Source organism: Drosophila gunungcola (genome assembly GCF_025200985.1).
Source record: "Drosophila gunungcola strain Sukarami chromosome X unlocalized genomic scaffold, Dgunungcola_SK_2 000034F, whole genome shotgun sequence".
Taxonomy (NCBI): Eukaryota; Metazoa; Arthropoda; class Insecta; order Diptera; family Drosophilidae; genus Drosophila; species Drosophila gunungcola.
In genome coordinates this window covers 59,755-72,426 of record NW_026453187.1, presented here as the reverse complement: position 1 = coordinate 72,426, position 12,672 = coordinate 59,755, and the positions used below count along the sequence as shown (strand labels likewise).

The 12,672-nt window shown below is 39.1% G+C and overlaps 1 protein-coding gene across 1 annotated transcript; it reads right to left on the bottom strand.

Annotated features, from left to right (window-relative positions):
* Positions 1–11,051: 11,051 nt before the first annotated feature.
* LOC128260591 (achaete-scute complex protein T5) lies at positions 11,052–12,043 on the bottom strand. Its single transcript, XM_052993732.1, has one exon. The coding sequence runs from the start codon at positions 11,936–11,938 to the stop codon at positions 11,279–11,281; it is 660 nt and encodes a 219-aa protein (XP_052849692.1). The 5' UTR covers positions 11,939–12,043; the 3' UTR covers positions 11,052–11,278.
* Positions 12,044–12,672: the final 629 nt, after the last annotated feature.

Genomic DNA, 12,672 nt, shown 5'->3' with positions numbered 1-12,672 from the left:
TCTCCAGTCTCCAGTCTTCCGACGAGATTTCAGACTCCAGGCTCCAGAAGAAAGGGCGCTGACCAGCTATCGAGCATCATCATCATCATCGTTCTCCTCCGCACTAACGGGCTTTTGAGGCTTTTGAGGCAGAATCTCATCGTCTTGTCTCCAGAGCTGGACTTTTCTGGACATCGGTTATCGTTCTGCCACAGCCATTTGCATCACTGACCAGCCGAGTCGGATCGGTGGTGCTCTAAACTGTATAGGGTATAGTTGGATCTAAAGGTTTTATTCGGTGGCGAAATATATGAGAACGATATATTCTTAGTTGCTGCTGAAAAATGTTAGAAACCTATAGAAAATCATGAATAAACTTATTATAATAATCTCTGTAATCTTCGGCACTACATCATTTTTTATTTTCCCAAGATCCTGTAAAATCTGTGATAAAATTATGTGCATTTCTTTTTCAAATATTAATATCTTAGATCAAAGAATAGTGATAGTAGCCTATAGAAGGGAAAATTTGTGATAGTCTGGGTTTGTATAACGTTTTACCACTTTTTATTGAGAATTAATTCTCGGTTCTGTATATATTCCAAGCCATTAAAGAGTGAGTGCCTTACAATTTTTAAGTGTTAAAGATAGGTCTTTATATAATCTGTTGTTCAGCTGAAAATCACGATTTTTTGCTTTTCATAACGCTTGATCAAATAGTTTAGAAAGTCGAAAGAGCATCCCTGAGTCAACTGTTCCCCTCTAAGCCAACAGCACTCTGCGATTTAAACCCGTTTCTCTTCTGGTTAGTTGCTCGTTTAGCGCAATGTTCTGATCGCTGCCGCTGCCCGATTATTGTATATCATCATGCCGGCGATTCTTCGATTCGTTCCGTTCCGATGCGGTTCTGCGATCCGCGACAAGTTGTCAATGCTTATAAGTCTGTATATAAGGCCTCCTCCCTCGCTGCGACTGTCGCTGTATTGCATAAGATAATTGGTGATTTTCATATCGATTTATGCATCCGCTGCTGCGACTGCGACTGCGACTTATTCTCCTGGTCGTCTGGTCACTTGGCCATTTAGCCAGTAAAACATTTTACCATCTTACCATTTGGCCATTAGAGAGCGTTTAACGCTCAGCGGGAGCGAACCAAAACAATAATTAAATCATAAATTTTCATGCTTAGATTCTGAGGGCAGTGTGGCTCACGCCCCCAAAAACTCCGACTAAGCTAAATCAACGTCAACACTTGGGAATTTATTGCTCTATTTGGTGAAAGTTTGCCCCAATCGAATCATAATAATAAAAATAGTCACACGCCCCCCAAAAAAAAAAAAAAAAAACTATCATACTATGGCTATGAAAGATTTTAAAAGACAAATTTATTTATTTATTTATAAAATAAAATTAAAATTTATTTATATATTTAAGATGCCACAAAAAATATATGTCTTTTTAGATTTCTGTTTATTTATTTATAATTATTTTCAACATTTTTGAAGGCTTTTGTTTTTAAATTCCACAATAATAATTCTGAGTGCACCCACCAGATTTGAGCCTTAGATAATCCTTAATTCGAGTCCTAGTTGCGAGTCCTACGAGTTTTAGGTTGCAGCGGGGGTCAAACGTTTTGTAAACAATTTCGAGACAAAAACGCCCGCTGCGATCACGTTTCACTTTCTCTTGCGATCGCGAAAGGGTGGACTGGACCTTCGACTTTGACCGCGCGATCGATCGGATGGGTAAAATATATAAAAGGAGCAGTGGACAGCGTTCTCGGAAGGCCAAGATGATGGCTTGTTAATGGCATTTTATGGTGCCTCATAATCAGCGCAATTATGTTGCATTTTCAAATTCCGAGAGCTAACAAGTGCCGCGAGTTCTGTGGCCGTCTTCCTTTGTAGCCCGCCGACCGATGGCGTCGTCGGCTGGTTTTTCAGTTTGCCAGTTTTCCAGTTTGCCCCGTTTTGGGTTTTAGTTTTTCGGCTTTCGGTGGCATATCCTTGTTATCCTGGCCAACAACCGCAAATGTGCTAACGAATGTTGCCGCCGACGCGACCCGCACACTTGCCCAATTAACGCGAAAACCCAAAACTGAAAATTGTCGGGGGAGAGGCGTTAAACGATCTCGCACCTCGCTGACTTGGCAAAAAATTAAGTAAAGGTTCTCGAGCCCTCGATACAGCCACGTTATATACGGTGTTCACTGTAGAAGCCATCACATTTTTGATACCCTTTGCAGGAATATAGTGTTAAACTAAATCTTAAAAAATTTAAAGAGAGAATTTCAAGAAAGATGGCTAAATACACTCCTTGCTTAATTTAAAGGACATTAATACTAATTTTATATATTGTAAAAATTTAAACAATTAACGTAGAACACTTTAAATGAATACGATAAATTACTTCAATGCATTTAAACCTTTTTTTTTTTTTTTATAAAAATGTCTCTTTTTGGGATATGCGTATTTTTTTGCGGTTTCTTTCAAGCATCTAAAGGGTATTGCAAGTTTTTTTCTTGGTTAATTTCCTTCCCCTCTGTGTGGAACGCACTTTTAGCAGAAATCTCGATTTCTGGGTGGTGATCGTGTCCAGTTGCTTGTTGGCTGCCCCCAAAAGCGGCCGGCTTACAAGATCGCCAGAGTGATCGACACTAATCCGCGGCAGAATCCGCTTACTGACAGTCCGCGTCATGGTGGCAAGTCGGTCCGATCGCACTAAGAAGCTGAAGCTGTTGAGTGGCCGGGTGACAAGTGAACGGATTGCAAAGGCTTGCTAAATAAATGCAATCGATGCCCAAGAAAGTGCGGGAAATTTATGCAATGAATGGTAATTAACATTGGTTGTTAACTCAAATAAATATACCTGACAAAAAAGGGAGTGAATATTATTTCATTTGTTTATTTCCATTACGGAAATAATTTTAAAATTTTTGAAGTTTGGTTTAAGATGAACTTGAACTTTGTTGATGATTTATTTAACTCTTTTCTAAATTTTGACATATTTTAGTGAGTCTTTTTAAATAGTCTTAAATAGACTTTAGTAATTTTGAACAACTATTTCCACCTAGTTAAAAATTTAAATACGTTGAATAATATTGAGTTACTCAAGCACAGATTAATAGTTTTCGAAAGATATATTTAACTGATTTGCTTTTTAGGTACTGGCTTGTAAATTAATGAATAAGTTCAGATTACTTTCTATACCTTTAATATAATTTCCAAACAAAGGGGAGACAATATCAATGTTTCATTTGTTAAGGACCCAATTTCACCGTCGAAGGTTTATTATTCTGGCATTTTAATTGTTATCACTTGTTGCGCAAGTCAACTTTTGTGCCCTTGATAAAGTCATTATTCACGATTATCCAATTGACTGGCTCTCAATGATGCTTGCGCAGTTATCCTGCGGCTTTTCGATCCACTCCTTTGTTCGATTGCGGCATTTCTAAACATTTTTCTTTTTTGTTATTGTCGTGTAAACCGCTTTCGAATCGCGCGCTGCATTGATCCCATTAGTACGCCCCATTTAGCACCTTTTTGTGGCGGATCAGGTGCATTAGGTCCTTTGATCTTGGCCCGCAGGAGCGTGAAAGAGGATGCTTGTTAGGCCATGATTACCGCGGGCATCTAGGGATCTATTGTCCTTGAACTGCACGCCCCACCAAATGCAGTTTAAGGTGTACTTTAACCCACTAATGGCATTATGGCAATCGAATCGATCGATTCCCACGACTCATATTCTGTGGACACAATCTTTTCCGTTCCGTTGGCCAAATATTTGCATAAGCCTTTGCGGAAACCGGAAATCGAAATACCGCCAGATCGATTCCCAAGCTAGCGGTTTTCACAGCTAAACAAACATGAAAAATAAAAGAGGAAGGAAGTGCTGTTGCAGTTCAACCCACATCACAACAAATTAAAAAAAAGATTTAAATCCAGGCAAAAGATTTTCAATCAATCCACTGACTCAAAATTGATTTCTACGCCCACCGAACGATCCCAATTTTTATTCTGATCCCAGCTCATCAGCATAACAATCAAACTATCGAAACCCTTTTGGCACTTCCCGCCCTTCTTTTTTCTTTACCTTTCGGAATTTGCCTGTTCTGTTTTTATAATTCCACTTTTAACACCACTCTTTGGAGATCCACCTGTTGAAAAAAAGAAGTGGAGGCAACAAAACAGAACGGGAGGCCTAGGCCATTAAAAAGGACTTTTTCGTAGAAACGCATCGAATGTGTTCGATTTGCTTAATTGAATTTTCGTATACCAGGTGGAGGAGTGAAGGAATCAGGGAACCGAAGGGATCGGGATCAGCGGAAGAATCAGAGGAGGATGCTGCTGTTTTAATAGATTCACACGCACGTCGCATCTCGGGATTTTCGTATGACGGGATGGGGGAAGTTAGGGGAAGTCTCGACTGTTTGCAGAACGGTGCATATACACCTAGGTGAAAACGGGCAGGAACTGGAAAAAGTATGCACACATTAGCGGCAAAATTTGGTGTGCCTTTGGTCTAAGCAAATTTCAAAGGATATCGGGCAAAACATTTGTTCCCAAATGATTTGTCATGGGAAAAAAATGATAAATTATTTGAATATAAAAAAAAAATGTTTTTTGAAAGATATTTTTTGTTTTGTTTTTATAATAAGTAAATTATTGAAAACTAGTTTATGTTATATACAAATATTAAACACACTTTCATTGCAGATAGCCCATTTTGATCATAAGTTTTTACCAAAATTATTGCTATTTTTGGTACTTGGCGCTTATATATTCGGGACCTTCCTTTGATGCGCTCCCATTCCTTTTGCACCATTAGTAATTTGCAGTTGTTCAAAAGAATTATTCATAATGGGCATTCAATTGAGGGGCTACCCACTGACTTCCTTCGAAGGCGATGTCCAACTTGAAAGTGCCGAAGGCTGTGGCTTCTGCTCCTGCCGCGTGTCGCCCGGGTGATGAGGAGGAAATCCCGGCAAATCTCTGGTCACCGGGTCAATTAGAAACACACAGATTCTTTGGGCGCAACCTCTGAAGAGGCTTACAAACGCCTTACACCACACTCCCTTTACAAATCGGACAGTGAGCCTTATGTAATTTGCGTTGACTACTTTTACCATTTTACCATTGTTACCATTCACAATGGGCAATGGGTAATGGGCAATGGGATTCCGGTATGCCTGGCATTATCCTCGTTGCGAGCCACGTGCAAAAAAGGATGTGTGTTTGTTTTCTTTTTGGTGCCAATCGGTTTCTCGGACATTCGACGCACGCTGCGTCCAGGACAATTGTCCATCCGAAAATCATATGCATAACTGTCACACAATCTTGGCCAGCGAGAGACTAACTGTCTCTGTTCGTCCCAGCTGGAGGCAAAATCACAGACACAACTGGCTTATGCAATGGGGCACCATCTCCTTAACGGAGGAAGAAGGAGAGCTTCAAAGTAGCCGCTACATTTGTGACCTTCGAGGAGGAGTGCTCATTGCTCAGTGCTCAGTGCTCAGAGTTTTCAGCCCAGCATTGCAAGTCGTCTGTCACGGGCGCGGTCATAACATTTCATTGCCATAATTTCTTATGCAAATATCCTGTGGCAGCGTTTCGAATTTATTAATTACTCGCCAAATGCCCGCCACAAGTTGGGATTCTCCTATGCAGCAGTTTCCTCTGCCTGCACTGCGAGAAAATCTTGGAAAGTTTTTTCAATTGGTTGGTTAGTTTCATTGATTTAGTCAACCTATTAAAACTGATACCAAATAGATTGCTTCTGTACTTGGCAAATTAATTGTTCTACGTTTTAAAAAGATTTTTTGTTTGATAAAAAATATTTTAAAATTGGCATCATTGGTAATATTTTAAAAGACAAGAACAACCATAAATATTAGGAAAAAAAACGGAAACATTTCTAAATAGATTCTTTTTAAAGTTAGGGAAAGTACTACATTTTCTGAGAGTGTATTGGGCTACCGGTTAAGTCGGGGCGCCGCTGAACATAGTGGTATCAACCGAAAATCTTCTCTTCACATCCAAAAAATATATCTCGCGTCTGTCTGTGTGTATAATTAAAATGTTCAAAAAAGCGACAGTGTTCATTTTTTCATCATAAATTTCAAAAAGATTGCCATTTTGGCGCTGGACGCGCGCGTCTCCCATTTGAAGTAAACCGCGGCGGCAATGACAACGAAGTCTGAGGATCGGGGATCCCGACGATGTGGACTGGACCACATTTAATTGGCATCGGCTCGGCTGCAACCCGTTTTTGCTGTTTTGCAGTTTATATATCCTTTTTTTTTTTTGTTTTTCCCTGCTTCTGCTGGCCGTGCTTTTCTGTTTTTTCGAGTAATTTTCAAATCAAACCAAGGTCTCTTATCTCCACCTTCGAGTCGCTGCCTTTTGGCATGCGCGTGCGCAGCGGCAATTTGATGAAATGCATATGAAATCAAAAGTGAATTTCGACGGGACGAGATCACATACTAAATACAGCTGCAGCAAAAACAAAAACACTTGTAGATTTAACGTTTCTGCTGTAAATGTAAAAGTCCGACTTTATTGCATAATTTTCTTTTAAATTATTACAATTAAAAAATATTATTATTCTTAATTATACATGTTCAAGTAAATTAAAAACTAAAATATATTATGTTTTATTAAGCATTTTCTTCTGTTTTCTTTATAATGGTTGATATAAATTAAAAATAAATATATATTTATGCAAAATAGACAAATTAACACTGCTATTTTTGTTGACGCCACTGTTCACTATATCTGGTGCAAAAACCGAGAGAGAGTGCTTGGCGACTAATTAGCCAAGACACGCAGTGAATGCGATTCGAATCCGAATGCATTTAAATATATAAAAGACTCATATTTTCAACGGCGTAATGCCACGCGACTTCGTCTAGTCTTGAGGACCCTGAAATGGCCCGCCAGCAGTTGAATGTGTTCGCAGCTCTTTTCTGATCCAATTAAATGTCGTAAATTTTATTAAAAAAGCGATTTCAATCGTCTGCACAGCCTAGGGACTTGAAAAAGCCATAGAATCCGTCTAGAAAAGAACCAAAAACAAACAAAAAAAAATCGACACTTTGAAAACTGCTTTTGTAGCCTTGGTACTAATGGTAAACATATAAGCCAAACAATTAATTTAGGAAACACTATAAAAAGCATCCAAGGTGCCGATGTTGTTAAAAACTATTCATATTTTGGTTAATTCTTTTAGTTTTCTTTTCATGCAAAATATTATCTTTATTAAATAATGATAATATTAGATTAAGAGATTTCTTCATATAAATTTAACAGGATGACACTTAAATGCAGTGAGTTTTAACCTCTGTTTTTTTAAGTAAAGTATTTTTTTTAGATCTTACTCGAAAGTTTTCCCCAGCCTCCAATGTCCCCAATTTATTTGTTTTCTTTGCTCTCTGGCAATTAAAGAAAGGTGCTTCCCGCACGAGTCTATAATTAAAGGAGGAAAGAACGCTTTTGATGATTGCCGGATGCCGCACTAAAGGTAATTAATTTAAATAATTTCGCAAAGTGAAAGCTTCGCGGTTGAATTGAGACATTTTGGCTTGGTAATTAAAGCATTGCCAGTGTTTTTTTTTTTTTTTTTCAGAAAGATAATGAAAGAAAGGAAGAGTCGTCACGTGACTCTATTTTAAAACAAATTAAAAAATACATAACATTACATTAAAAATGTAAAATGTATATATAACATATATAAAAGTTGCCCTTTTTTTTTTTTTTTTTGAAAGTACAAGTATCAAACTTAAATGTTACTATCCAAAATCGTAATCCCTTTTGATAGTTTTATTGGGCCCAATTGTGCTCTCACTTTCAATAATTTTTAATAGCCGTCAAATGTTGCTGCACCCCAGAGTAATCCCCCTAAAACGGTTTCCATTATGAATTACGTACCTCGAGGGACCAGAACCAGAACGCATCATTATCATTTCACCTGCATTGTCAAGTATAATCAGCTTATCTAATGAAAACTTCAGAATTCAATTTCTGATCCTGAAAGGCAGACGCACGCAACAGGAGATCCTTTTGGTAAAATCGAGTTTGGTGGGCGTTTTTAATTGCAGGGGCTGGGAAATTGAACATTATTTTCGTCGGTCAGGGAAACACTTGGAAACACTGGGAAACCCGGGAAACTGTAACAATGACAAGTGCACCTTTGTGTGTGGAAAATGGAGGACCGGCCCGGTTCTCTATTGTATTTACTCTCTTTGCCGCGTTGCACTTGTATTTCGCAAGAAGTTACATAACATCACAATTACGTGAACAATTGTGCACGCGAGCTATTGTCGGCTTTTTGTTTTTATCTTGGGGCTAACACACCCATTTAGAGATATAGACATCTAGATCTATCGGTGCGAATATCTCTAATTGCAATGCGGTGACATCTCTAGCACTCTTTGTCAAGAAAGAGGGGTGAGCTTCTCCCCCTTTTTCTCGCTGTGGAGAAATCCTGGAAAGATGTCAGGGCCGAACATAAATTACATTATTCTTTGTCAACATTTGTGAGTCAAAAAGTCGCGTTCATGTTAAACAAATAACTCACTTGTTGCTCCCTGGAAGTTATTTACGAGACATCAGTCAGCATCAGACGGTGTCTGGAACCGTGGTTGTGTTGTAATCAGAGCATCCTTAATAAATCATAAATTTATTCGCCCAGCGTTGCATGTAAAAAGCAACGCTGCTCCGAACATAAAAAGTAAAGAAAACCCAGAAAGAATGAGATTAGTTGTGTATTTCGAATTGGAGATACCCAGGGCTCTTCTATAACAAGAATATGTCACCTAAAAAGTATGGATCTAACTTTGGAAGTAATAATATCAAATCGTATGAACTGAACTGAACATACTTAAAAATAGTTTGAATTTATTTTTTTCTTAATATTCTGGCAATTTAAAAGTATTTGTTCAATCATTTATATACCAAATATATATGGTACTATTATCAATTTATTTAACTCCTTGTAATACTTCTGTATACACCAACTAGGATTTTGCTATTACATGCTTGAGCATACATTCAATATACCCTTAAAACAACTGAAGGAGGGGTACATTTATACGGCCAATACCCCTTTGGGGTTTTTAAGCGGCCCCGGGGCGATCTGGAGCGATCTGCTACATATTTCTGCATATATTTTTGCGATCGATCCCCTTTTCGGGGCCATGTCAAACGTATTATTAACTTCACACAAAAAGCGTTCGATTTTGCACTGTTTGCTGTCGCCGAGACATTGTGTCGTATGTCGCCCATTGAGACCGCCAATGGAGGAGGGCAACCCCCCTTGAACCTTTTCCGTTTTCGAGCTTGAAATCACCATCTCCCTCGCTGGGAGAATCCTTCCTTCCTTCGGCCCCGGAGATTTTGTTTTTGGTTTTTGTTTTAGTGCCAAGACAAAACGTTTCATATATGCAATGCAAAAACAGGAAAAACGCCGGAAATAATAATTTGATAAATGCGCCATGAAGAGAGCTGTGGGCTCCAGAACCGTTCGATTCTTCTCCAAAGGTGCCCCCAAAAAACATTGCGCGAAATTTAAGGCAAGCAAATATTATAGGTTATAGAAAAAATGTATTTACCCAACAAAGAAGCTTATATGTAAAGGGGTATAATTAGATAACTAATCCACATTTGATAAAAAAAAAACTGGACTCTAAAAAAGCTGTTAAACGTACCTATTCGAGAAGGCATTGGATACTTGTAATTGTCTAACCTAAGCCAATTTAATATAGATTTTAGGAGAATTCGACAGGCGGCTATGCCACTTTGAAATCCGGACAAGTTATGACTTCATTGGCAATCTTGAGTACCAAATTTAAAATAATATATAAATGGATTACTTTATTTTTTCACTGTGCAGCACCGTTCGAATTGACTGCTCTTATTTTGCACCGCATGTCGAATCGATTGGCATGGAAACTTGCCCGAAACAGCAGATCAGTTATAGGTGCAGTTATTTAGCCTGCGAGAGTCTCGATTAACGGAAGTGCGTATCCCCCAATATTCATTGATCTATTTAGGAGTTTAAGCTCTGGGGAAAACACAGGAAATGCGCGTGGGATGTAAAGAACTCCATAGTCCTATCCCATGGACAAGTTCAATGTCGTTTGGTATTTGGCTTGTGTAGCAAGGTATATATTGCTTATATGTATTTTATCTGTGGCAACTTCATCGCGACAGCTTCCGTTGCAAAAAAGACCCCAGCAGATTCCTCTTTATTTCTCAGCTTTGTCGGGGGCGATCTGAACAATTGCCGACCTGTGTTTTTGCCTCTTGTTTCGCCTGCATTGCTGGAATAACTCAAAATTAGTTCAACAATCGATCGATCGATCGCTTGGGAATTGTCGGCACTCAGCCTCTGATTAACTTTGCCTGGCCATATGCAAAAATGCGGCAAATAAATTACTTGGCTTCTTTTCACCCTACTCAATCTGAGTTTATTTATGCAAAGTTGCTTTTTTCGATCCAAAAACCAAGGTCCTGACAAATTGTTAGGATAATTTACTTTCAAGTGATCGGTGATCATGTAAATACTTAACGGTAACAGTTTCTGAAACTTTTCGGTTATTTCAGGCAATGAAATCATTTATTGAAGAAAATAACTGGATAACATAAAAGAGAATTGTCCAACCTCCAAAACTAAAACATACAATGTATCAATTCTTGAAATCGATGTCCAAGTGCATGCTACAATTTTTTTTAAGAATAGAAAATAGTAACAGATAGTTAACATAATAAAATATTTATAAGTCTAGGTAATAAAATATTTGAATATATGCTTTAAAGAAAGAATTGATTAAACTATTTTGTTAAGTAGACTAATTTTAATTTAAAGTCAAATATCTCACAATGACCATAAAATGACCTCGAGTTTGAAATCCAATTAAATGTGTACAATATTTTTTGTATAATTTTTTTGCTTAGAAAAGTTTTAAATTTTCTAAAGACTTTTTAATCATTTTCATCCAATTCTCCCACCCAATAAGAAAACTCATAAAATATTTCATTATAATTATCAGTTTAATGTCCTCCATGTTTGTTTAAAAAAAAAGAGATTCTTAAGTGTACATTGTCTTCCATTTACAAGCTAGTCTTATAAACTATATAAAAACTTAAACACTAATTTGTACAGGCAAAAAAAAAGTTGGTTTTGGGGAATATAAATACTTTGCGGCTGAGGTAATACTTGTTGGCCAATCAATGGTTCGTTGTGTTTTTTGATGGTTGAGTGCGACTAGCAATTGCAGGGAAGGATGTCGAAATCGAGATCCCTACAGATCGTCCTGCCAGAGGGATATGTAGTCGAGGATGTCCTCATCTTCGGCACCAGAGCTGCAGGAATTGTTGCGGTAGTCTTCGTAGCTGTTTTCCAATTTGGTGACAATATTGGAGGACGGTGTTGCTGCTGCGATCGCCGATGCTGCTGGTGTGTAATAGGAACTGCTGCTGCTGTTGCTGTTGCAGGAACTCACACTACCAGTGGGCGATTGCAATTGCAACTGCTGCTGCCAGGCGTAGAAGTGTTGCTGCTGCTGCTGCAGCTGCTGATGCTGCTGCTGATGCTGTTGTTGCTGCTGGAAATGCAGATGTTGTTGCTGCAACTGTTGCTGCGTCTGCTGCTGCGTCTGCTGCTGGTCGTTTTCATCAATGACTTTCTGCAAACGGCGTATATACTCTACGGCCATTTTGAGGGTACTGACTTTGCTCAGTTTTTTATTGGCACCCGGTCCAATTCCCCGACGACCATTGCTCAAATCGGCAATTACGGCCACGGGAATATGCTGCCGGAGTTGACTGAAGCCATTGTTGACTTGCTTGACGCGATTGCGTTCCCGGGCATTCCGCCGGATGACGGAGGGCCCGTTGACCGGAGAAGTTGCCTCCTCCTCATCGTCGTAGAACAAAGACTGATTCTCGCTGCCCAGAGCCATTTTTTCCAGAGATTTCGAAAGATTTCGAATTTATAACGTTGAGGTTGAGTATATAATAATGACTGGGATCGTCTCTACTTGAGCGCTGGCTCCGTTCTGATGCCCTTCCCCGTTCCGTTCGGGCTATTTATAGGGGTTCCAGGGCCTAGGGATCGGGATCTCACCTGCGTCATTATCATCTACCTGCCCCCCGACACAACAAAAAAGGTGCAACAGCATCGTCATCACTCAAGGATCGTCTCTTGAGCGGAGTCTTTTTCTCTGATTTGTATAAAGAGCAGAGCATTGGTGAGGTAGTAATATCTCCGGTTCCGTTCTCTCTGCAAATTGCAGCTGCTTTCCGGGCGAGTGTTCCCCTTTTCGAGTGAGAAGAGTTTCTTTCGAGTGGTTTTTGCCCATTTTCAGCTGCCAGCGTCGTCGTCTGCAAACCAAAACTTAAAACCCGGCTCTGTCGCGTGCCGGCTGCCAACCGGTTTAAAAAGCAGACAAAAAAAAAAGGTTCAGACCCCAGACCCCAGACTAGAGACCCCAGTAACAACCCCTCTGCGGACAAGGAGCTCCAGCGCCTAATGAAAGTGGCCAGCCAGCTTTAATGACTCTAATAGTTGAGCCACAATAAATCAGAGGGTCTAAACAAATCAAATACTAAAGTGTAGCGTGTTGACGAGGTTGTAAAAATTTAGTTCAATCCATGAGCATGCTTAAAATGTGTGCCTTAAATCAATAAACAGATT